The 26745-nt window shown below is 35.2% G+C and overlaps 2 protein-coding genes across 12 annotated transcripts in view; one reads left to right on the plus strand and one right to left on the minus strand.

Annotated features, from left to right (window-relative positions):
* The window catches only part of LOC135101656 (putative GPI-anchor transamidase), a 32824-nt gene extending 7080 nt beyond the window's left edge, over nucleotides 1-25744 (plus strand). For 4 of the 5 annotated variants that reach the window (XM_064005955.1, XM_064005954.1, XM_064005953.1 and 1 more), the window contains exons 3-9: nucleotides 1766-1901; nucleotides 6204-6412; nucleotides 8016-8133; nucleotides 9772-9882; nucleotides 11265-11452; nucleotides 14057-14176; nucleotides 24834-25744. In XM_064005955.1, the coding sequence (XP_063862025.1) occupies nucleotides 1766-1901; nucleotides 6204-6412; nucleotides 8016-8133; nucleotides 9772-9882; nucleotides 11265-11452; nucleotides 14057-14126 (832 nt within the window). In that variant the 3' untranslated portion in view covers nucleotides 14127-14176; nucleotides 24834-25744. Of the gene's footprint in view, nucleotides 1-1765; nucleotides 1902-6203; nucleotides 6413-8015; nucleotides 8134-9771; nucleotides 9883-11264; nucleotides 11453-14056; nucleotides 14177-16232; nucleotides 16438-24833 lie in introns of those variants that run through there. The other variant, XM_064005952.1, reaches the window with a different exon arrangement.
* LOC135101654 (hexokinase type 2-like) overlaps nucleotides 17598-26745 on the minus strand; it is a 54259-nt gene continuing 45111 nt past the window's right edge. For 5 of the 7 annotated variants that reach the window (XM_064005949.1, XM_064005948.1, XM_064005947.1 and 2 more), the window contains 3 exons: nucleotides 26459-26614; nucleotides 24823-25099; nucleotides 17598-24442 (listed from right to left, as the gene is read on the minus strand). In XM_064005949.1, the coding sequence (XP_063862019.1) occupies nucleotides 24356-24442; nucleotides 24823-25099; nucleotides 26459-26614 (520 nt within the window). In that variant the 3' untranslated portion in view covers nucleotides 17598-24355. The remainder of the gene's footprint in view (nucleotides 24443-24822; nucleotides 25100-26458; nucleotides 26615-26745) is intronic. The other 2 variants (XM_064005945.1, XM_064005946.1) reach the window with 2 other exon arrangements.

Genomic DNA, 26745 nt, shown 5'->3' on the forward strand with positions numbered 1-26745 from the left:
AACATGTCAGTGTATAAAATCAATTAGAGACTATTATAAAACCTTCGTTAATGAAGCACTTCAAAAAGCATTGAAAAAAAAACATCAAGCACAGTTCTTCCTCATCCCTAGAGCATCCGCTTCCAGGTCCTTCAATTGCTTAAGATACTCCTCCTGAAATTGACGTCATTGATGATGTACCCTCTTCCTCAAGTTTCTCACACCTAATGTAGTTGTAATGTCTGGGGCTCCTTTCATCTTTAAGTTTATAAGCAGTGATATTTTTTTTCTTATATAGAATAAGGATAAAACATTATTTTTACATAAGATCTGAATTTCACCTCCATGTGTGAGTGTAACATGACTAGCATTATGCAGTTAGTAAGTTCAGAGGAGAAAAGTCATGATGACAGCAGAAGAAAATAGCAAAAGATCCAACATTATGGCAAAATGAAAGAGACTGAAGAGTCAGCTAGCCTATGAGATGAATGTTTTACTTCATCCTGTTTAACAGTTTAATTTGGGTGGATCTGTGTACCATAATTCTTTAATCAAAACATGACATCATGGGTGGAGACTGATGTCTTATCTTTCTAATGGTATTATGTATAAAAAAAAATTATTAAAAATTTATACAAAACTACATCCTGCTATATTATGAAATGTAAATGGATGTTATGTTTAGGCTTGGTTTCCATCCTCAAGCTGCCCCATTTTACAGATGCAAATAGAAATATTCCAAAAACTTGAAAAATCAAAATCTGCAGCCATTTTGGTCCCAGGAATTTTGTGTAAGGGATTTTCATTCTGTAATATGTATTTTAAATTGTGAAAGATGACTTTCAGCCACATAAGTCCAACTATGTTTTACTAGGATGTGGGATGTGGACCCATGTTGTTGTGCATCACACCAACCCCTTTTCCCCAACTTCCAAAATTACATTGAATTCAAATGAGTGCAACGTTAAATCAGTGTTTATACATATAGTTTACCAAAATTACTTGAACCTCACAGGCTCACACTGCACATTTGTTCCATATTTGAATTTTACCAAAGGTGAACCACTCTTAAAAACAAAAGTTTATCTACTTCATCTGCATAAAGGCACTTACATTTTTCATCATTGATTAATCCATCACCACAGAATAACTGTTCACGTGGGATGTTGCTTGGGGGACAACACAGATAAATGTGTAGTACTCTAGTGCTGTAATAATGTCAATTTGCAATATATAAATTCCAACACTACAGTAAAAATTAATGCTATACAGCAATATTCTTTTTCATTATTTTGAATACCAATAATGTAATGATGAATGCCATTCATCTATATAGGCTATATTTTCTTTCAGAATTTTATTCAGAATACCAAATTACCAATAGTGTATGATTATGAATATATATATGTATTTATATTTCTAGGAATTTTGTACATTAATGGTATGCTGAGTAATATACTCATATATTCTCATATCATGCACATAGATGCGGATGTTGCTTGCATTGCCAATGCAGATATGTATGCAGATTTTTTTTAAATGCAGATAATCTGTGGATGTGGATGCAGATATCCAAAACATCTCTCCTACTAATGCTTCTGCCTTCATGTTATGCACCTAGATTAATTTAACTATTTAAAAATATGCTATCTGGTTATTTAGGTAACAGCATACTTCTGATAATGGCAGTCAGAATGCATGAGGGGTCATCATAAAATGAAGCTTCTTTATTGTAGTGTTCTGTTAGAATTAGAATATTAAACTTTTTGACGAAGGAATTTTTCAGTCAGATAATCTTGATGGTGGCTGATGACATGGCGTGCAATCCCCGCAATCCTCGGCCAGCTACAGTGTTCAACAATGCTCACCAGCACATCAATGTCTATGGTGAGGATGTAGAGGTGGACTACCGTGGTTATGAGGTATGTGGGCCCAGGTGTTTCAGTATACATAGGATGTAGATTTACATTCAAAGTTGTTATTGTCAGAATTACAAATGTGTAAACCACTGTGGGATGATTTATTTTCAATACTTGTCTGTACTGAATTCAGACCTAAAATATGAACTTTTATAAGAACATATCAACCACATTTTATATTACAATATTGTTATGAACCTTTGTAATTGAAACACTGTACTCATTGACTAAGTTCATTGAGAAATGAAGTATAATTACTTATTGTAACACTTGCAGAGAATGTGCAGTAGATTAATTGTCAAGTACAGTTGTTAAGCTCCATCCATTTGCCCAGTATTCTTCCTTATCTCTGTACATTATACAAAATGCTTATGATGTATGTATTTTTTTCCATGTCTGTTTACTATCTTTGTGATGTGGCCTTGACCATTTTTGGTATCATATAACAGAAGTATTGGTCTTACACTCACATCGTGCATCTTACACCTTGAATGTAGACATGGGTGGACACTTACTGGGTGGTAGTAAGTGCCTCTGTATCACACTTCCATTTCCAGTTTAATGTGTGGCAAACTTGTGAAAGCAAACAACACAATGATGAAGCAGTTATTAAATAAATATTTTATTTTGAGATGTCTGGAAGTAGAAGGAAAATTATTTTGAATGGGGTGAAGATTGGGTAAGAAATTGTCAAAATGGGTGTCCATGAAATTTTTCTGTTTACTAATTACCACTTCAGATGCTGAGAGAATTGCACTTCAGATGCTGAGAGAATCAAAATTCATCTCCAGAACTGTTAAAGAAAAAGAGGTATTTCTTTATAACTAGAGGAAGGTCCCGATGATATGAGCAATTAGGTTCCATTTGAATTGCTCATATAGTGAATTCTCGTATAACGAAACATGTAACTCATGGCAAAAGAAAGGTTAGGTACCATAACCCCTGTCAAAGGTAAGTTTTCAAGCTAAAACTTATGATGCCAAATGCTGCAAATGTGTCTATATTACAGAACTATAGATAAAGCAACCTGAAAGAGAAAACAGCATACAGAGAACATGCTTTCATATTAATTAAACATATAAAATGTGCATAACACACCAATGTGTAGCTAATATGTCAGGGAGGGTAATTCGATCACCACTCTTGTGCCTTTTAACAATTTCTACCTTCTCTACAAGTGTTATTGGTACTTTAGCTCACAAAGTCTTACTGCAGGGGCTCACAATGGAACTCATTGGCTGCTTGGGAGGCATAATTAGCACTTGAGAGGCAAAATAAGGCACAATCTATACACCATGTGGTCAGTCACACACAACACCGCACCAAAGACACAATTGAGAAAACACATCAGCAGTAGCACTGTACACTGTACTAGTATTGTATTGTAAGTATGCTTGCAAGCAAAATGATAAAGTACAAGTATAATAACAAGCAGTGAGGCCATAAAAATGGGAGTCTAAGAGACAGAGTTCAATTTTTAAGAGGACTGGTGAGGAAATGAATAGTAGCTAAGGGACAAGGGAGGGGTGTGCGGATCTCTTCCACCGCTCACAAACTTGTCCCTGTGCATCTGAATCATCGTACATCACCATACAGCCTGGATGTGTTAGCAGGAGGGTGCAGGAAGGCATGCATTTTAAACTTTGTAATTTTACTCACCTCATCAGATTTTTATGCTCCTGTAAAGAAAATAGTCAGTAATTTACACATTGCATATCATCAGTTTCTCATATAATGGTTGCTTGCATAGCAAGATCTCCCTGTATTGATCCAGGTCTTTTTTGCCAAATATCTACCCTATCTGCTCAAACAGATGTAGGAATTTTGAGTTTTGGGTAGGCAACACAAAACCTAACCTAACTGTGGGGGCTGTGACCCCTGCGGATGCCCCATAGGGACACTCATTAAGTTAGCCTAACATAACATAACCTAACCATGAAACATTGCTGGGCACGATAATGAAAAAATTTATCATGATAACCAATAAATCGATAAGGATAACCTTATCGGTGATAACCGATAATCAATAACTAGCAATAAATTTATCGCCCAATTAGATGATAACTTATAAATCCAAAATTAGAAGAATCTTAGAAAAAATTCAAATTCAATGTTTTTTTTTTTTTTTTATGTAGGAAGGATACTGGCCAAGGGCAACAAAAATCTAATAAAAAAAAATGCCCACTCAAATGCCAGTCCCATAAAAGGGTCAAAGCAGTGGTCAAAAATTGGTGGATAAGTGTCTTGAAACCTCCCTCTTAAAGGAATTCAAGTCATAGGAAGGTGGAAATACAGAAGCAGGCAGGGAGTTCCAGAGTTTACCAGAGAAAGGGATGAATGATTGAGAATACTGGTTAACTCTTGTGTTAGAGAGGTGGACAGAATAGGGGTGAGAGAAACAAGAAAGTCTTGTGCAGCGAGGCCGCGGAAGGAGGGGAGGCATGCAGTTAGCAAGATCAAAAGAGCAGTTAGCATGAAAATAGCGGTAGAAGACAGCTAGATATGCAACATTGCGGCGGTGAGAGAGAGGCTGAAGACAGTCAGTTAGAGGAGAGGAGTTGATGAGACGAAAAGCTTTTGATTCCACCCTGTCTAGAAGAGCAGTATGAGTGGAACCCCCCCCGGACATGTGAAGCATACTCCATACATGGATGGATAAGGCCCTTGTACAGAGTTAGCAGCTGGGGGGGTGAGAAAAACTGGCAGAGACGTCTCAGAACACCTAACTTCATAGAAGCTGTTTTAGCTAGAGATGAGATGTGAAGTTTCCAGTTCAGATTATAAGTAAAGGACAGACTGAGGATGTTCAGTGTAGAAGAGGGGAACAGTCGAGTGTCATTGAAGAAGAGGGGATAGTTGTCTGGAAGGTTGTGTCGAGTTGATAGATGGAGGAATTGAGTTTTTGAGGCATTGAACAATACCAAGTTTGCTCTGCCCCAATCAGAAATTTTAGAAAGATCAGAAGTCAGGCGTTCTGTGGCTTCCCTGCGTGATATGTTTACCTCCTGAAGGGTTGGACGTCTATGAAAAGACGTGGAAAAGTGCAGGGTGGTATCATCAGCGTAGGAGTGGATAGGACAAGAAGTTTGGTTTAGAAGATCATTAATGAATAATAAGAAGAGAGTGGGTGACAGGACAGAACCCTGAGGAACACCACTGTTACTAGATTTAGGAGAAGAACAGTGACCATCTACCACAGCAGCAATAGAACAGTCAGAAAGGAAACTTGAGATGAAGTTACAGAGAGAAGGATAGAAACTGTAAGAGGGTAGTTTGGAAATCAAAGCTTTGTGCCAGACACTATCAAAGGCTTTTGATATGTCCAAGGCAACAGCAAAAGTTTCACCAAAATCTCTAAAAGAGGATGACCAAGACTCAGTAAGGAGAGCCAGAAGATCACCAGTAGAGCAGCCTTGACGGAACCCATACTGGCGATCAGATAGAAGGTTGTGAAGTGATAGATGTTTAAGAATCTTCCTGTTGAGGATAGATTTAAAAACTTTAGATAAGCAGGAAATTAAAGGAATTGGATGGCAGTTTGAAGGATTAGAGCAGTCACCCTTTTAAGGAACAGGCTGAATGTAGGCAAACTTCCAGCAAGAATGAAAGGTAGATGTTGACAGACAGTTGAAAGAGTTTGACTAGGCAAGGTGCAAGCACAGAGGCAATGTTTCAGAGAACAGTAGAAGGGACCCCATCAGGTCCATAAGCCTTCTGAGGGTTTAGGCCAGCAAAGGCATGGAAAACATCACTGCAAAGGATTTTGATGGGTAGCATGAAGTAGTCAGAGGGTGGGGGAGAGGGAGGAACAAACCCAGTATCATTCAAGGTAGGGTTTTTAGCAAAGGTTGAGTGAAGAGTTCATCTTTAGAAATAGATGAGATGGCAGTGGTACCATCAAGTTGAAATAAAGGAGGGAAGGATGAAGCAAAGTTATTGGAGATATGTTTGGCTAGGTGTCAGAAATCACGAAGGGAGTTAGATCTTGAATGATTTTGACACTTTCTATTAATGAAGGAGTTTTTGGCTAGTTGGAGAACAGACTTTGCATGTTTCTGGGCAGAAATATAAAGTGCACGAGATTCAGGTGATGGAAGGCTCAAGTACCTTTTGTGGGCCACGTCACTATCTCTCTATCCTACTTTGGTCCAGTGATTGCAAAGATTAGCCAAAAAGAATTTAATCTTTGAAAGTGCTAGTGAAGATTTAAACTAGGGAATATTAGGAAGTGAAGAATCTGTAGAAGAGAAGATGTGTCTGTGTCAAGTGGAATGAAGTTCATTGCCTGCATCATGTAACTTTCAGGTAACTGTTGAAAACTTTGTGAGGCTGTTGACAGGCCGGCTGGCTCCCAGCACTCCAAGGTCCAAGCGGCTGCTGACAGATGACGGTTCCAACATTCTGATCTACATGACTGGTCACGGTGGAGATGGCTTCCTCAAATTTCAGGATTCAGAAGAAATCACAAACGTCGAATTGGCTGATGCTTTTGAACAGATGTGGCAGAAGAAAAGGTAACTGATATTAATAACCATTTCTTTAATGGAATTTAATTCCTTCCTTCCATTGATTTAATTTATCATTGTGTTTCAGAATAGAAAGCAAGACAGGATAGAAATCACAGCCAAGTATATAATTGGAGTATGGCAGTGCTTTAAACTTAAATTGGTATGAAATACCATTTTCATCAAGAAAATAGATTGGTTGTGTAAGAAAAGTAAAGTATTAGATATGATAAATATTCTTAAGTTAGGGGATGTCGTCAGATAATGATGCAAAAGTTATTGATGAGTAGTATGAACCAGTGATTTATAAGCCAATGAAAGCACTTAGAATAAGGAAAGGTGTGTATGTGGTGAGACAGAAAATACAGAAACTGAAAAGTTAAGGGGACCAACAGTTGGAAATCCAAAAATGTAAAAAAATGCAAAAATCATTTCATAACATCCTTAGATCTAGTACTTCACAATGCATTCAGGATAATGTCATCCATATTTAAATGCCGTTTAAAACCCATTTAAATGCCCCCGCTCACATCAGTCGCTCAGTCAAAGTCATTGTAAGCAGGAGATGGTTGTAGAAAAATATTCATTTAAGAAGAAACTAAGAAAATTTATGAGGAACAGTTTTCTTTATGGTGGAGTATGGAAGTTTCCTCTCACAGCCTAGCAGAGTGGGGGCAAGGAAGAGCCTCTGTGTATGATGTACATGCTTTGAGAGAGGGAGGAAGTTTGTGATGCTCTTTCATCAACTTCTGTACCTGCTTAGTGTTCACTCACTCCCTACTTTTTTGCTCTCTTTCACTACAGTGGATAAGAGGAAGTCTTACCCAAAGGAATGAGGTGTTGGCAAAAGCACACTAGATATTAGCTGAGAGCAGGGATCAATGTGAGGGTGTGTGTATAGCTTCATGGCACATCAGCTGTGGTCTGTCCTTCCCGCCACCTCACCTCCCACACCTTGCACTCCATATACAAGTTATGCTTCTGTCTCTGCTGCCCCAACTGCTACTTCTGTGTCTGTTGCTATACAATTATAACCACTGCCTTTAACATCACTGTCTCCACTAGTAAGAAAATCTTAGAGAAGGGATTGAAAATTTTTGAGAGCAATGAAGAAATATCATTCACTGGAGATAATGTTTTAGCTTCAGTGGAGTAGCTTCAGCCATTGATGGACAACATGCATTGTCCCCAAAACAAAATGTGAAAAAGTTCCCAGCTTGACACTCACCAACAATCACTGGGCCATGTACATCAGTGTGGCACACCCTCATTGTAACAATGAAGTGTGCAGTGTTCCATCAAAAAGATTCCAGATGCCAACAAAACAAGTCATCTATGAATCTAATGCTTGCAGTTATAGCTCAAAGTCATCTGTATCTCAAAACAAATACATTATAATACTTGGCACCTAAAAATTCCAGTATTATGCTTCTGTAGGTGTATATATGGATGACTCAGAAAGATATAGACAGGATCAGAATCGGTAGACATTGCATAGTAGGAAGTTGCATTAGCTTTGATTTTTTAATACATAGTAAAAAAATATACTTAGGAATCTATTGTACACGAAAAGGTGGATTGGATAAATTGTCTATTCTTTTAATTTTTGTAGGTACAATGAAATTCTCTTCATCATTGACACCTGCCAGGCAGCCTCCATGTATGAGCACTTCTACTCTCCCAACATCCTGGCCATTGCATCCAGTCTGGTGGGGGAAGACTCACTCTCGGTAGGTACAGAGGTGTGCATATGATTGACATATTTAAATGCAAGGGCTAAGAATCCTTCTCACCTTGGGAAGTCTGTATGAAATTTACTTGAAAGCAATCACATGTAGCATCAGAGAAAGAACCAGGAGTAAAAGAAAAATGTGTAATTTGACCAAAATTCATAGGAACTACAAATTTTCAAGAATAAGGTTTACAATCTTTGCTTTTTTTAAACCATAAATAGTCACTCTAAAATATTGGAAGTACATTGATAGTAGACTGGCAACTTAATATGTGAACCATTTCAAGGAAAATACTTTTAAATTGATTGTCCTCAAAATCAAAGTGTTGCCTCATAATTCCACAGCGGATACTGAAGAAAGAAAAGTTAAATGAGAAAAAGCTTTTCATGGCAAATGTAGATATGGAAAACATGAAGTTGTTATACAGTGTATACTGTTACCTATCTCTCAACATGATAGGTTCCTGAGCTTGTCTTGTGATGCAATTTTCTTAGCTTGAAAAGTCAAGTTAAAAAAAAAAAAAAAAAGATGACCTATGAAGATTTATGATTAAGACTGCATCCTAAATTAGTGCATCATATATAGTGCATGTAATTTAGACAACATGAAATTTATCAAAAGTATTGAAAAAAGTTATTAGTTAATGTATGAGAATATCTTTTTTTTATCAGCAATGTACTCAATACAGATTAATCAAATGGTATTGAAACTACATAGTGTTTCTTGGATTGAAAATGCATGCACTGTCCCTCTTGTTTTATATGACAGACTCAAACTATCAGTGTGGCATTTTATCTGTGGTAGGGTTATGAAGAGTTGTAATTGTTTCATCTCTCACAGATCACTTCCTTTTTTTATTGTGCTTTACTACTGTATCTTACATGTAGTCAGTCGCAAACAAGATACTCTTTTGGTTAAGATGGCATCACCCAAAAGCACTTATGCAGTTTCAGATATATTTATTGTTTTAGTGCAGTAAAGGATGTGCCTTTCATTGGAAGAATTCTTTTTGTGGGAGAAATTTTTAGTTCTGAAATATATATAACTTTGTGTAATAGGTTGTGTAAATTTGCAGGGGTTTTTTTTTTTTTTTTTTTTTTCTCTCTCTCTCTCTCTCTCTCTCTCTCTCTCTCTCTCTCTCTCTCTCTCTCTCTCTCTCTCTCTCTCTCTCTCTCTCCAGGGGGGTTTTGAATAACACTTCTGCATCCTTGTTTAGTCTCATGAATTCATGTTTGTTTATCCTTGTGAATTAACAGTTCCAAATGACCAAGATTAGGGCACCATTCAGAGACAAGGGTGGGACTCATTGTATGGATGATTTAAATGTACATGTCAGATATGTTTCACACTTTATTTCATTCTATATGCTCATTTTTTTATTTGTGTATTTATTTATTTTTTGATCTACTTTCATTTTCATCAAGAATGAGAATCTTAATAACAAGATGCTGGTTATATGGCATTTTGTTTTGTTTGTACTTTAGTCTCATAAAGTTCCTGAGGAGTTCTTATTTCTTGCAAATATATCTCTGTTTATTTGAGTCACCTTTTTTTTACATACTGGAAACATAAGAATATGTGATTTAGATTCCAATACCTCAGGAACAAATAATAATGGTGGTAACATTTCTTCAGCATCATGTTGATCCAGCCATCGGAGTTTACATCATTGACCGCTTCACCTACTATGCTCTGGAGTTCTTAGAGAGAGTCACCCCAGACAGCAAGAAGACACTTGCCCAGTTTGTATGTAGTACCTGAAATGTGAACAAGTAGAATGCTGCATTGTAAATAGTGCTGTTGTGGCTTTGTTACATATATCAACAGAAATATTTGTTTTATATTTTTTTCATCTTCTCACAGTAGTAAAAGTTATTTCAGAAAAGGCTAGTATTTCAAGACATATTTGCTTAGTAAAGTAGGGATTAACATGTGCAGTGGAAAATGAGAAATGACTGTTTATAAGATAATCTTTCCATTCACAATGACTGTCCAAACAACTGTGCTTTATTCTTCAGGAGTCCTTCAACTGACCCCATCCTGTTCTTTAAGCAAGCATGGCCTGTCCTTTTCTAATGGTCATATTTCAGACTTCATCTATTGCAAAAGAAAAGAAAATGCAATTTTTTACCTTTCTTTGATCCTGATTTTTAGGAGATATCTTAATCATCCATCCTTGTATGGAGTACATTTCTTATGTATAGAGAAGGACTTCACTCACATAGGTTTCTGAAACAGGATGGAGTTGAATGCTTTTTGATTTCATCAATTCCCCTTCACATAGGTTTTTGAAACAGGATGGAGTTGAATGCTTTTTTATTTCATCAATTCCCCTTCTTTAAATGACTGTCATCTGTCTTTCATGCTCCACTACAATGTTGCATCCTTTGCCATGTATTACCACTATTTTCGTGGATAAACTTCCGAAGTTCCTAATTGCATGCCTATTCCCTTATTCTGTTTTCTTTCACCCTTATTCTGTCCACCTTACAAGTGGAACAGTAATCAAATAGTTTCACTATGCCTGTTTCTGTTTTGTCCTTTGCCTATTTTGTGACTGGAGCTACTAAGACCCCAAAAATTGTTTTGGGATCTGATAATTGATATGATCTTTACATCTAAGGTGCTTTAATTTGTTTCCCAGTCAGGTTTCAATTACTGGCAAAGGTTTCTCATTCTCAGTATATCCTGTCTTTAGATCAATATCTTAAAGTTTCTTTGGAATGTCCAAGGGGAAGCAGGGAATACCACTACAGCATGGACTATTTCAGAACAGGATGCCAAAACACCCCAACTGATCTAGAACTTTCTTAAATTTTTGAGAATGACATTAAAGTGAACTTTTTTCACATTTTTGTGTCCTTGGAGAGCCTCCTCCATGCAAATACTCTATCATTTTAGCACACCAAAAAATGTCATTAAAGTCTCATTATGTTTCACTCCTGTATAAAAGAAATTTGGCTGAAAGCCAAAAGATTTGTCTGCATATTATCTATTGTCCAATTTAGTGGGTTATTTGTAAACTTCAAAACTGTTATTTTTTTTGTTTTAAGTGATATATTGTTGAATGCAGCTTTGAAGATTTAATTTTTCTAGATTGAGATTTTTAAAAGTATTTCAACTTTCAGCTTCAAGTGTGTCCCAAACGAGTGTGCATATCCACAGTAGGGGTTCGGTTGGACCTCTACAAGAGGGACCCCAGTCGTGTTTTGGTGACAGAGTTTTTTGGGTCAGTGCGTAATGTAGAGCTGACCACCCGGGTTCTGGACTTGCCCAAGTGTGGTGGATCACGGCAGGTAGCAGTCAATAAATCAGTGTAAGTTGTTATGGGTGTTCCTATCAGTGAGCAGGATTTATTCTCATGGCATCCAGAATTAAGTTTATTGTTATTGTATCCTTACATTGTTTGGTTTTAGTTTGTGTAAACACCTAGCAAATTTTCACATCATACAGGTAGCCTTTTGCAAAAAAAATGCCCACAGGAAGTGAGTGAGGAATTGTTCATGGGATATTATGGCAGTCTCCCATCTTGCACCTATAGCATCTACTCTTCTTGTATGTCCATTTTTCTACTCATTCCATCCTTAACTGTTCTTTCCTTATATATATATATATATATATATATATATATATATATATATATATATATATATATATATATATATATATATATATATATATATATATATATATATATATATATATATTCAAATTGGGAAGCAATTTATTCCACTCAAATTAATGTAAAATATATGAATCCATTCCAGGTCTCAAACTCCCTCTATTTTTTTTCATTTTTATGGGTTTATGTTGTTCCCTAAACATAGAATTGAATAAAAATAACCTAATTTATAGAAAAGTACAGTAAAAGAAAACTTGAATTAATTACAGCATTCTCCCCCTTATTCGGGGCTCAGTATTCATGGTCTCTTATATTTGCGGATTTTTTCTAACTTAACTGATGAGTTTCCAAACTTCCCAGATGTTACTACCAGCTCAGCCTTTTGGCCTAAAAAATCTTGATTATTCTTTCAATTATCATAAATTATAGTAATCCTAAATATAACAAACACATATTGGGGGGAAGGTGGGTTGCTAAAGATGAAAATTCACTATATCAAGAAAGAGAGAGAGAGGAGTTGTGGCTGTGTGGCAGCCAGTGTGACAATGGCAGAGGATGCAATTCTCTCTCTCTCTCTCTCTCTCTCTCTCTCTCTCTCTCTCTCTCTCTCTCTCTCTCTCTCTCTCTCTCTCTCTCTCTCTCTCTCTCTCTCTCTCTCTCTCTCTCTCTCTCAGATAAATTAACACAGAGAGAGAGAGAGAGAAAGAGGTAGACATCAGTTTTAAAGGGGCTTGCTGTACCTGAAATTTGGCAAATAAAAGTTTGTTATATAGGAGGTTTACTGTATATATTAGTTTAGTCCCCTTTCATTTTACAGTGTATTGTAAAATGAATAATGAAGGTTAATTTCAAGAAAATAGGCAAAAAATATCAAGAACAGCAAGGAGTGGTGTTTACAGCATGGGAAAGTTAGAGGAACTGACTGTGGTGTTGCTTGAACAGGCACTCAAATTGGAGGACAAAGTTTGTTTACCAACCCTGTTCAAATTGAGGGACATTTGATTCATGAGGTTATATATATATATATATATATATATATATATATATATATATATATATATATATATATATATATATATATATATATATATATATATATATATATATATATATATAATATACACAGTGGAACCTCGTTTTTCAAACTTCATTTGTTCCTAAATGCTGTTTGAAACCTGAAATGTTCGAAACTACTTTCCCCATAGGAATCAGTGTAAAATAGATTAATCCGTTCTCAGACATCTGTCCACCATGTCTTAGTGGGTAATGACCGAAGCTCCCACTGCTCAGAGGGCCACTCCACAACATCTCCAACTTAGAAATTTTTTTTATTCAGAAAGGATGTATTGAATGAATTTAGTGACACAGAACTCATGAAAAGATATTATTTAGACCATGCAGGCATTCTCTTTGTCACTGATCAAGTGAGGGAAGCCTTACAGAGTGACACAGAGGAGAAACCCACGTACCACCAATATGAAGGTTATCATAACACTTAGACATCTTGCTGCTGGGAAAAGCTACTGGGAAAATGCAGTTGTGCAGTAGTGATAGTGCTGTGGATCATAGAGAGAGCCACAAGAGTCTCGGGATTAAACATGAGAACCAAACCTTGTTTGTTTATATCAAGGTTTTTCAGCATTCCATTCTGTGTTTGTTTCTGTTTGTTGATGTGACAGCATTTCTAGAATGTGCAGATTGCAGACAAACAGGCCTGATGGCTGTGACTTTTCCATAATCTATGTTTTGTCATCACATTTTCAGTCTAGTCAATGGAAAAAAATACAGAATAGTAAGTTGTGCCTTTTAGCTATGTATATTTGGATCCCCAGTGAAGTTCCTATGAAGTAGGAAGTGGAAAGGCAAATAGGAAGTGGAAAGGCAAGTAGTGGTGCAGGGATGAGCAGTGACTACGTGGTGAAAGATAGTAGTGGTGTGTGGAGAGGGGGTTTCATTAAAATTGTGTTAATCACCATCATCACCTCATTTTCTCTTGCCTGCATTCTGCTAACTTTATTAATTGATGTCTGACTTCTAATATATTTTTGTGGACCAATTACCACTAATATAAGCATTGTTTATAGTCTGTTTGATATTTGGTCTTTGGTGTACCTATCATTAATAATTATTGAGCATGAAAACAGTGATGCTAATGTAGGTATTGACTAATCAGCTTCTTTCAGTTCGATTCTTTAATCTAGTGCAGCTCAGTAACCAAAGCCAGCGTTTTTCATGCAAGCTGTCATCTTAAAATCATAATTACCTGGTTAATGTTCTAATAACTATTATTGTTTTCAGTAATACAAGAAGCAGCAAAGCCACAAAGCCTCTTCATTATGCTAGTCAGCTTCCTCTTCACCATTCCTGAATTATGGGGAAAAAACTTCAGTGACTGTCTTGAAAGTGAAGTGTTTTCAGGTATGTATTAGAGGAATGGAGCTGGTGGAATTTCAAGTTGACAGTCCATTTAGGCTTTATAAAATTTTGCAGATTATAAGAATTGACTCCATGGCGCACCAGGTTTCTCATCATGTCACCTCATCTCATGAAACAGTTACAGAGGATATCTAAGTTATGAGGTAACAAGTTAGGAATGTTCAGAGATACGAGAAGTTTAGTCACAAAATGAAACTGTGTTCTTGATATTGTTCCCTTTGTTAACCAAAAGTTCAAATTTGGTGCTATGCACCATATTTACCTAGTACACTGCTTCACTACTATCCATGCAACACAGCAGCATACCAAAGGACTGCTAGTTTAAAATTTAAATTTAATTAAAAAAAACTTATTGCACCGCAGTGAGTCTGGCTTGAGATTCCACAGCATACAGACCTCCGCCAGTTGGCCTCCGAGAGTCATAGAGACAGGGGGTTGTGGTGTATGGTGTAGAAACCTGCTCCATTGCATTAAGTTCACAGATAGGCAAACATACCTGCCTTATGCTTTCAGCCAGCCATCTTAATAAATTATATGAATAAAGGTGTGTATAACCCAAGGAGGAGGGGAAGAAAGGAAAAAATGTGCATGAGAGAGAGAGAGAGAGAGAGAGAGAGAGAGAATCTCATAACTTGTCCACTTGCTGGACTTTGTCTATACCTACTCCTAAGTCCACAAACCTGTCTTGTGCTTTTTATCAGCCATCTTAATTAATTATATGAATAAAGGCATATATAACCAGAAAAGGAGAGAGAGAGAGAGAGAGAGAGAGAGAGAGAGAGAGAGAGAGAGAGAGAGAGAGAGAGAGAGAGAGAGAGAGAGAGAGAGAGAGAGAGAGAGATGCATCTTAATTTAACCCAGATTGTATGGCATATTTGAGTCTTTCATTTGACAGAAGCCTCAAGCCTATCACTACTCAGTAGTATCACATCACCCATAAGGCAAGGTTCTCTCTCTCTCTCTCTCTCTCTCTCTCTCTCTCTCTCTCTCTCTCTCCTCTCTCTCTCTCTCATGGTTTCAAGTATCAAGTAAGTAACCATTACATTGTTTGTGGAACGTATGATACTTTTTTTTTTTGTACCAAAAAATTACGAGCAAAACAACTTTCAAGCACCTTCCGGAATGTATCTCACTCATAACTTGAACACCTTATGTATACTCTGTGATTAGTGAAGGAATATCATTTAGTTAGGTAGGACACAACACACATAGCCTACACACACATACTAGCTATGTCTGATAACCACACTCATACCCATAAGACACTGGTTGCACACAGACTGTACAGCAGGAGACACATGCTAGAGAGAGCCAGAATTATTGTGTCCCTTGTAGCTGGTGTAGGTTCACTCAGGGTCTATCCAGAATTCAGGATCAGCGCATGTGTGAACAGCATGCCAGACGTATGATCCAATGCTTCATTTATGTCCTGCTATCACAGAGGGAGCATCTCCTTACTACTTTGAGGATGAATTTGGTAGATGGTATATTCGGCTCATGGTTTCTTGGGGGGACTGTTTGAATACTCAGCTATGTTATTTTCATGTCTAATGCTACGCTTCTTACATTATATGTGATCTTTGTTGCCTCAGTAAAGTCTTGGTTTCCAATGGACCACACTTGATAAGGGACGATTACACATGTTTAGTGTTTACAAGTGAATTCGTCCCTTATTGAGTGGTCCATTGGTAACCGAAAGAAGACTTTATTGAGACAACGAAGATGACATGGAAATAATGTATCTTAGTATTCAAACCATTCCAAGAATTCATGAGCTGAATATGCCATCTACCGAATTCATCCTCAGAGCAGCAAAGAGATGCTCACTCCATGATGGCAGGGCATAAATGAGACATCAAACCACACATCTGGCATGCTGTTCACACATACGCTGATCCTGAGTTCTAGATAGACCTCGAATGAACCTACACCAGCATAAGAGCAGTGTATTGTTTGTCAGTCTCCTGGACTTTATTCCAAGCCCCTTACGGTGACAGCCCTACAAGACTTAAACTACATCCCAACTTACATGGTGCAGTGAGTAGGACACTGCACCATGTAGTTTTGTTATCTGCAGGATGCTAACTAAAGTCCATGGGGGTATGGACTGGAAATATATTGAAGGAGAGCTGGAAGTAGCACAAGAGCCACTAGAAGAGCAAGGCTGCTGCATAAGAGGTTGCCTGTAGGCTACTGATGCTGTGGGGCTTAGTTGCCATCTAGCACTATGTGACAATGCAAAATGAATGAGCACCATCTCACAATTACATTGAGGAACATATGGGCTACATAAACAAAGGAATGTTGTCTTTGTTCACTCACATTCCACACCTCCCTCCCCCTGACGTGTAATTACTTCTGAGCAGACTCCTTTTCCCTGAGTTGAGGAGAACTACATGGGTCATTTGGAGGAGAGTATGCAGGAATTTGCACATCTGATCAAGAGACCACAGGGATATGGGAAAGAGTGTAATTATCAGGAGGGGGCATTGGACGCAGACACTGATGGTTGCACCACCAGACCACACATGGAAGACAAATTTTCTTAGTCCCTGGCCCTGCCATGTTGTTGATGGGTGTGCAAGATCAAGAACTTGTTGAGGAGCTGATCAGTATACCATTACCACCTGGACCCTCGATGAAACAGTACAACAATGCTATGTGTTTGAGGCAACGTGGCAAACAACATCTGCCATAGTCTCCCCAGCAAAGTCTGCCTGTGCTCTGTCATGATACAAGCAAGAGAAGAAAATGGTGAACCAAGGTCAAATGACAAGACACAGTGCTCTGCTGCAAATATTACATGTCGCATCTGTGGTAAAAAGCAAAACACCACAATGCCCAGTATTGAATGTTAATGTGGTAAAAAGGGACACTACAACCAGTACTGTCTCCATTATTTAAAAATGTAGTTCATAATGCTTATTTAACAGAATTTATTTCATCTTTCATTATGAATTTATGTGCTATAAGAGGACTTTAATGTAAAATGTGCAATAGTACAATTATATAATATAGAAGATAAATAATGAAAAAGGAAACATTCCTATAATATATATTATGAATTTCCGTGCTGTAAGGAGACTTTAATGTAAAATGTGCAATAGTACAATTATATAATATAGAAGATAAATGAAAAGGAAACATTCATATAATATATATATATTTTTATATGTATAGTATATACAACATTTTTCTACAAAAATCAAAGTACATAACCAACTGCTCCATTGTTCATACAACAAGAGAAATAATTTTGATACATTATTTACCATTATTCTTTTACCTCACAGGCAAACTTAAATTCAAAGTAATTCATCTCCTCAGATTACTACCCTCAAGGTCCTACTTAAACTATGATCACTCAAATACTTAGCAGCCATTTTGACAAAATAAATTTTCATAAGAAAAAAAAAAAAAAAAAAAAAGAAACATGCTGATACATCAAATTAATAATATTGAGATTCACACAAAAAAAAAAAAAAAAAAAAATGTGTCCACAAATGATAATGCAATGTCACAAGACTGCACAATATAATGACTAATTTGTGCTTTGTGTTCATTCCAGTTTCTTGTAATAGTGAAATAATACATTTCATTGCTTTAAGCAAATTGTTAAATATTTTTCATATATGTAAGAGAGATATAAAAAGAAACCCATTTTCTGCCATCCCCTGTAATTTCTGTGCTAGTATCCAGACACTTTGAAAACTAGAACAAAATGTTTTAAAAATTACAGTTGAAGCATCTTTCAAAGCAGCAGTGATGAGTATGTCAGCTGTGCTTCAGTTAGACAAGTTCATAGCAACACTAATAACTGACCAGTAATATTTCTCTTATCATTCAACTGAGTTCTACACACTGGCTCATGTACTTATGTGATTGATGTGGTTGACATCACTGTTAGGTGGAGCAAAACCAGTATTTTATAAAAACCTACCTGTATGGTTGAGTTCTCCATTTTCTTTATATACCAAGAGTTGAAAATAAGAAATGATCAAGCACTTGGTATACTTTTGGAAGGAGAATAATATTTAACTTGAGCAATGTATAAACATGTTTGCCTGATTGGTGGATTCATCATTGGTGGATTCATCATTGCTGTGGAAGATGCTTCAATTAATATGTCCCAAAAGTATTCCATTTTCTCAGTACATTGAAAAATATATTAAAAATATCTATAAAAATACATCATTAACATTCAATGCTTATACTTTGAAGTATTACACATACATACAATTTTAATGGTATATTATTAATGCATGCATAGTTATAATTAAATTTAAAAAATTCAACATTACTTTTACAATAACTCCACATTTTTTTGGGGGAAAAAACATTTCTTACTTTCATTATCAGTTACTGAATGTACAGATCTAAATTCCCAACATGAGATTATGATGAAGGTCTTGTGTTTTTTGGCAGCTTTTGACATACAATAAAACTTAATAATACTTTTCTTTCTTTTTTTTTTTTTTTTTTTTTTTTTTTTTGAGTGATATATAATGGTACATCCAAGAATTGGAGAAATAAGAGATAATTTAAGAGTTACCAGATGTGCATTGGTTACTAATTTTTGTTTGGCTTCATATTATATGGAAGAAATGTATTTCTTTGCATTAATTCAGCAAAGGTGTAGAGAAAATTTGCATCTCTGATTTTAGAAGACAAATCACATCTGAGAATTTTTTACTTTGGTTTCAAGCAACCTGTTGGTAAATGATTGCAAATATCTGATAAGTGTAATGATGCAGTACTACTTATTAAGACTGGTGCAGTTTCAGGGTTCTAAGTGTAGAATTAATCATTTTGAACATTCTGCATTGTAATGGTAATTACCTGATCACTTTCTTATAAATTTAGCCAACCATCTTTTAAATTTAACTTTTTGTAGTTTCAAGTAAGTTTAAACCTACTCAATTTTTAAGAAAAATTCCAATGTGAAAAGTACTTTTTCTACAATAATAAAATAAATAATATTAAAGGAGTTTACTGAATACTGACGGCATCATCAGTTGAGTTTGTTCTTAGAGACCTAAAAGCTTCCATGTGCTGTATGTGATTTAGTATTTCAAGATTTTGGTGCACTTGAGCAGCACTGAGACTGTGATGCAAACAGCAATTTAAAGTTAGATAACCAAGCAACATTGTTGAGCTAAATCAAACATAACTGACAAACATGTTGCTTACCACTTTAATAACATATACAAGATCTGTTCAAAAAATTTGATTATTTTTTCTTGGATCATTCATAATACATAGAACCCAGAAACAAAAGTTGTGACAAAAACACTAAAGATCTTAATCTGCTTCTGCATTAGCAGTAAGAACCTCCACCTTGATGTCATGGTGGACATGAGAGTGCAATAATAGTGATCTTAATTTCTTGAAGAACATAATCAATGTTCAATTGATAATTTTTGGATACACAGTATGAAGCTGGGGCTTAGTTAGCATAGTAGAAGGTTCCAGCAACCTCAAGGCCAAAGAAAGCAGGGCTGGTGAAAAGTCACTGATGCTAACTTGAACTGTTAAAAGGGTCCTGATTTAAGAGACAAGAGGGCTCTGTGATGGATGAGATGGTACAGTTTGTAGCAAAACAGGATTTCCATAAATATTTCTGAGAAGAGAAAGACTGCTGTGCTTAAAACATGTGGGAGTCACAAGTGGCCTACTTACTTCCTAGGAGATTCAAATTGGAAGCTTAGCCAAGTCAAATAGTTTTTGAACAGAGCTTGTATATGTGTTCTATAATACAAGAGGTAAAGGTTGAGGATTTTTCATTAATTTAATTTACTTATTTTCAAACTAGATCACAGCCTTGAAACTAGACCTTATGGCATAAACAAGAGGTTGACATGCAAGTCAACAAAGGTATGCAGTTTTTCAAAAATATGATCCCTATCCAGAAGTGTTTAAATGTATATTGATAAACTATTAAAATCAGTAAAATAAACCAGAATATTTACATAAAATATTTACCAATTTGTCATAAACCTATTTGTTGCATATCTTGTCATACCATTTGTTATTAACAAACTATGCCAACATATATGGATACTTGGGCAAATTATCTACAATTGTCAAAAGTTTGAAAATGTCATATTATATACTAATTTTGGCTAAGAATATGCCTTTAGTATGAAAGTAAAGTAAAACTATAAAACATCTGTATCAAATTAAATTAATATAAACATTGTTTCTTGCTAAATCTCCAAAGGTTTCACAACTTCTTGGAAAGCAACCGTTATTCCTTTTTGAGACAACCCATTTTAAAAGGTACAATGCCTTGTGAGAGACTATTAAACCTTTCTTTCATTATCAACAAAATATCATATAATTTATACATAGTTCAACATTATTTCAGGAACATAAATCTGGTCCATATTTATATATGCATAAACTTTTAAATTTCATAATAATTTATGACAAGCATTTCTTATTTAGACATTATAAATATTCATTTAAAATTATTTTGCTTTCAACAGGTATCTTCATTTTCAATAGATCGTGTGTAATAAAAATGTTTTTATAAGAAAACTATTTTTATGGGTTATATCTGAGAACTGAAAATTATCCCAATCCTATTTTGGCAAATTAATAATTGTGGCATTGATTATGCCAGCACTAGTTATGAGGAAACCATACAGACTCCCAAGTGAAAAGTGATATAATGCAGTAAGAGGTATGGAACCAAAATGAAGTTGCAGCATTTTACTTAGCACATGTATTTCAGCAACTTAAGAGAAATATCTACCTTAAAACAACCAAATGTTTATCCTATATATCACAAATACACTGAATATGTTTTGCTTCTAAACCAGCCTTACTATCAGCTCAGAACATCAGCACTGGCTTCAACTAACACTGGTAACTATTCTTTTAAAACAAGACACAATTTACTTCCATTGCATTGATTGTAAATTGTGTTTGTATTTCTGCAAATATGTATGTGCATGTGTGTGTGTGTGTGTCATATATATATATATATATATATATATATATATATATATATATATATATATATATATATATATATATATATATATATATATATATATATGAGAAAGTTGCACTGTATGAGCTGTCAAAATCTGAGAAAATTATTATCAATAAAGTATTATAAGGAAATTTTTGCTATACAAATCAGATCTCAAAATTGGTCAATAGAGTTTTAAATAAAAAATAGGAGGTAAATTGCAGGATAGCTATTTCATACTTCCCCACACACTTCCTAACTTATACCATTCAGTCTGCATTCACACAACCATCTGGACATAAAACTTTGTTTGCTTAAGTGTAGCATAAATTCTATTTGTGTTTGAATTATAATATGTCTGCTAAGTGCAAAAGGTTGGGCAGTATTGTGAATTCAGTGTTTTCAACCATCTGCACAGTCAAAAAAAAAAAAAAAAAAAAAAAAAAAAAAGTGATCAGGTTTCAAATAGCTGCTAATCAATTAATGTACAAACAATGTATGTGTTGTTTTGAGTGAGTATAACAGCTATGTACTTCTTAATGTTAATTATTGGTTAATTGGAAAATGTCAAATAATTCTCAGAAGTTATTAATCATATCACGCAAGGACCAGCTGGAGAAAACTAACATCTCATATAATTGCAATTCTCCTGTGTGTGTGTGTGTGTGTGTGTGTGTTACACAAATAATTTAGAAACTTCAGTAACTAAAATATATACTAAAAAGAACAGAAATATTGTAAAGCATCAGCAGGTCTCAGTTTTTACATGATGTACAAACTTGAAAATAAAGAGTCTCTGTATTTTTCTTATATATAATTATTTAGTCTTTGAACCTGGAAATTTTTCCAGGAAGTATTTTCTCTACTTTTCACTATTCTTGGATGCCATCTCACATGTGCAGGAAGAAGCAGGTTGATATAAAAAAAAAAGATATTCTATATAGTCTTGTGTTGATGAGTTAATGATAAAACCAGTTTGTAATTTCACATTGACATGTGATATTTGCACAATTTGCACTGCTTTGCATGATATTTCTGTAAGTGTACACCACTCAGTACAAACTTAATTATGACAGCAAAGGGGATTCAAAACTAAGAACTTCTAAATTTCTTGAAACAAGCCTTTCAAGACTGGTTCAAAATTAGATTTGCCACATAAATGGAATAACAACTACTGTACATCACAAATTATGATTTACATAGTTCTTGTTCTGATAACATTTAGCATCCATTTCACTAAGTGGCTTAACTAAATCATTAACCATATTTAGGTTAGCCATTAATTACTGTCATAATTTCTGCATCTCATCCATGATCTTGGATCAGTAGCAGAAGTCATGACTGTTCATGTATTGTAGGCAGTAGCAAAGTGGTATACACATACACTTACAGAATAATTTTGCTAAAATGCTGTTGGGATAAACTTTTGCTCTATACTATAATGTTGCCACTTGACAATAGGCTTGCTTACACACACACACACACACACACACACACACACACACAAATTTACTCAACTTGCTGTAACTTTAAGTACACAATATCAATTGCATTTTGAACAGTGAATTTACAAGTCTTTCATGCATATATTGGAAAAATAGAGAGACTCTACAATATAAAAGAAACTTGGTTAAAAAATCAGGAACACACAGCATAATGCCAATTACCTGAATACCAACCATCTAAAAAATCTACATTCCATATTCCATTTTGATGATCCAATGTAGCCAGAAATGTAGTCAGCCTAAATTATTGAAAACCAGTATTTTGGGTAATTAGGATCCACCACCACCATTTTCTTTTCTTTTGAGCACCACTAATATTATGTTACTATTTCAAGGTAGTACCTTTCATAACAGTAATAATTTCAGTAGAATAATGAACCTCAAAATAAAAAGTGTGTAGGAGGCTTAATAGAGAAGGAAAAGCCTGAAAATAAGTTTCTTTGCTATACTGGTCCAGAGACTGTGTAAGAAACGAACACAAACATAATAGGCTACAGCCTGGCTGAGATCTTATTAACCACCTTCCCTTAGCAATCCACCAGGGATGCTGAAGGCCACACATAGCCAGCCAGTGGCATATTGCTGGACGGAGTTCCTCTGTAGCCTGTCAAAGGTATGAGAGACTCTGTCAATGGCCTATGGGAGACGTATAGTTCAAAGATTCACCCTTTTTTTGTAGCAATAAGACTGACAAGTAACATGGTTTAAAAAATTAACAGAAAAGGGTGGTTGTGGCACTCTCCATATAAAAATTACCATCAATTAAAAACTAGAATAAGATTCATAGGGATCTTGTGGTAGGTAAGAGTTGATGGATTATGATAAAACTCATTTAAAAGTACAATGATGCTGTAACCACGACAGGTTAACATTACGACAAAAATTGACAATAGTGAGGTATGTGTACAACAAACCTGAATGTAAGGTGGGCTGCCATTTCAGGTAGTGCTTATTGGTTTGATCCTTGGCTCTATTCCAAGCAAAGTTTTTAGGCAGTTCATTCATCCCCATACCTTTAGGTTGATTATTTTTTCTGATGTACACAGCCATTTTGTTACTAAAGAGAAATTAGTCTTTACAGTACTATGTCACTGACCTCGAAAGTAAATGGTTGAACAAGGTATTACTTCCACTCTCATTTAACCATAACTTATCAGGACAATATAATGTGAAGATCCAAACCCCAATTCAGTGATTGCATAAAAATATATTCTAGACATTTTGCATAACTATTCTTAAATTATGTAGTCAAATTACTCTCATAAGCTGCAACTTGTCATTCAACCTCATAGCTGAATTATGTACAAAATGTCAAATTCCAGACAAATCTAATAAAATTGACAATGCTAGGCTGATTCCAACTAATTGGCATCACGCTGTCATTTTTCTACATAACTTTACCACCATACATAAAAAAATGACAAGGATTCAGTGTCTTTTCCCTTCTCAATAATAATGATTGAATTTAATAAAACTGTTCAACCAAAAGTCTGACAATGGCCGAGTCCTAATTATTTCCTCTCTTCAGCTGAGATTTTGAAGTAAAACTTCTATAATATTCTACAATTATGCCTGCAACTTGCATTTTCATACAAATCTGGTCTAACTCATACAATTACCAGATGCAGTGAGTGTACACTATTGACAATTTCACAAAATCATAACCTACTTGCCATTCTATCTCATGCTAGCAGATCTGGAGGCAACAGCAGCCACTAGGGCAGCACCACGTCCACTGCCGTCCTCAGACAGCATGAGATCAAACTGAAAGAACAAAAATGTCTTTAACTTCTATGCTGAAAATCAAGTATGCCAAAAGTACACAAAGTGGCCTATGCTTGTTCTTGTATATATGAATATCTATAACCTCTTTTCACTGGTTTATCTTCTTATCATACATGCTGTACTATAAGAGATCAAGATAAGGCTGCTTATAATCATCTTGACTATTCTGTCTGTGGACAGTTGTGTAATAAATACTTCAAATCCAAAACATATATAGAATGGACGAGACAAAACATAAATAGTCTTCTGTAACAAAATGCACACAATGTACACTAAGAAAATATGTTGCTTTTCAGAATTTTTGAAGGGGTGTAGATTTGCACTGACTACATTATGTGGGATTGAAAATTAATTCTTACCTTAATTCCAGGTTTGATGAGGTGTGAAATTTGTTCTACCATGAGATTGTGGAAATGCGGGTGGAAACGATACACTGAGCCATCCACTGCCACAGTTACACTTTCTTCATTTATGCGGTTAAGGAGCACAGCAACACCTGCAGCAGCCAAGCTTGCTGCCCGCCTGGAGACACATTCACAGACGTGGCGGACATTGGCACAATCGGCATCAGTGGCATCATTGAATCCTAACTCTTCCAAGATGGCACGGCAGTTGTTGAAGTCATCAGGTTTGTCACTGAGGAAACAGGAAAGTTTTTAAAATAAGGAATTTGCAAAAGTATTGCAAATAAATGTCAAATCTTGTAAGTTACACACATCCTGTTAAATAAAGAATATTCAGTTTTTATATTGTATGCAGTGGCAAAAATTCTGATGATAGAAAATGGAGGCATGTCAATAAAGACTAAAAGTGGTGAATAAGAGGAAATCTTGTGTAGTGAAGAGGAATGGAATGTGTAAGGATGAACTGTATGGATAAGAGCAAGTGAAAAGTTTTTTCTACCTGGAAATCTGTAAAGAATATACATTTGTCCATATGTATATATAGAATAAATATGTGATAAAGGCAGAGAAGATTTATGTGCTATGTAAAATACATTTCATATTGTCATTTGAGGCAAAAAAAGACAAAGATCAATATGTTAATAAAATAGTGATGCAAATTACCAAAGTCACATGTAATCAAGTCCTCTGCATTCTACATTTCAAGAGATGAAATCTTATGGCATATAAAAAGAAAAAAATGGACTTGTTTTAATATGGTTTTAGACTGTACATTTTCCAAGTGATCTAGAATGTCTATGCATTTATACTTTTAGTGTATTACTAAAAATATGATTAAGTAGTCAGTCAATTAAATAAACTGAGTATGACTTCAAAATTTTGCTTTAATTAAATAATTTGTTACTAAAAACTTATCCTTCACCAATTGCACCAGGAAAGATTAAATAATGACTGTAAGAAGATTCCAAGCTGTCTGAATCTAATATGTCTTGTTCTTTATAACTTGATTAATTCATCTCTTATTAATACTTTTTATATAACCAGCTGACATCCACATAATGCCTTGTCTCATTCTAAGAAATAATAACAACATGAAGGAGGGGATTCCCAGTCCCCTCACTCTATCTTATTTGGCTTCCTTTTAGCAACACTTGAAACAAGGAAGTAATCTTCAAACTTGTCCATAATGATCTGCCAACCATGTTCCTCTGCTGTGTGCCAAATACCTTAACTTTGTTGTTCACTCATTTGACACATAATATAATGTAACATTAACTGTAAAAAACAAAGACAGCTACTAGATAATAATGTTAAAAGGGATCTGACAAAGTCACAATTTCTACTAAATTGTTCAAATGATAAGAGACATGGTCAAGATAAAGTATATTTTACACATTTCAGATTTGTTGATACTATTGAGTGAATTTACAAATAACCACATCATATAATTTTGTAACACAAAGAAAAGCAGAAAGTACTAGATCTGAAAATCAATCTGAAGAAAGTAAAAGGTGATAAATGCTACACAATTTAAGTAGAGGATGAAATAATTGAAAATATCCACCAATACCACATCCAAGAGACAACTCACCTCTCTATTTCAGATATGTATTTGGTGAAAAATGAGCCTTTCTCAAGAAGAATATCTGAAGCATATCCTCCAAAGAGTAGTCCATCAGACACCAGACGGACAAGGACCTGCCTGGCAATCTCCCCCATGTACATCCCACTGATCATCTTTTCATACCTGATGAAATAAAACAAATAATGTAAAAGTGAAATACAAAACTACTGCAACAAATGCATTACATAATTTTATATTTGTGATATGTATTCAAATCTGAGAGCCTGAATTTGCAATTAATGGATCTTTATCAA

Source organism: Scylla paramamosain, chromosome 6 (genome assembly GCF_035594125.1).
Source record: "Scylla paramamosain isolate STU-SP2022 chromosome 6, ASM3559412v1, whole genome shotgun sequence".
Lineage (NCBI taxonomy): Eukaryota > Metazoa > Arthropoda > Malacostraca > Decapoda > Portunidae > Scylla > Scylla paramamosain.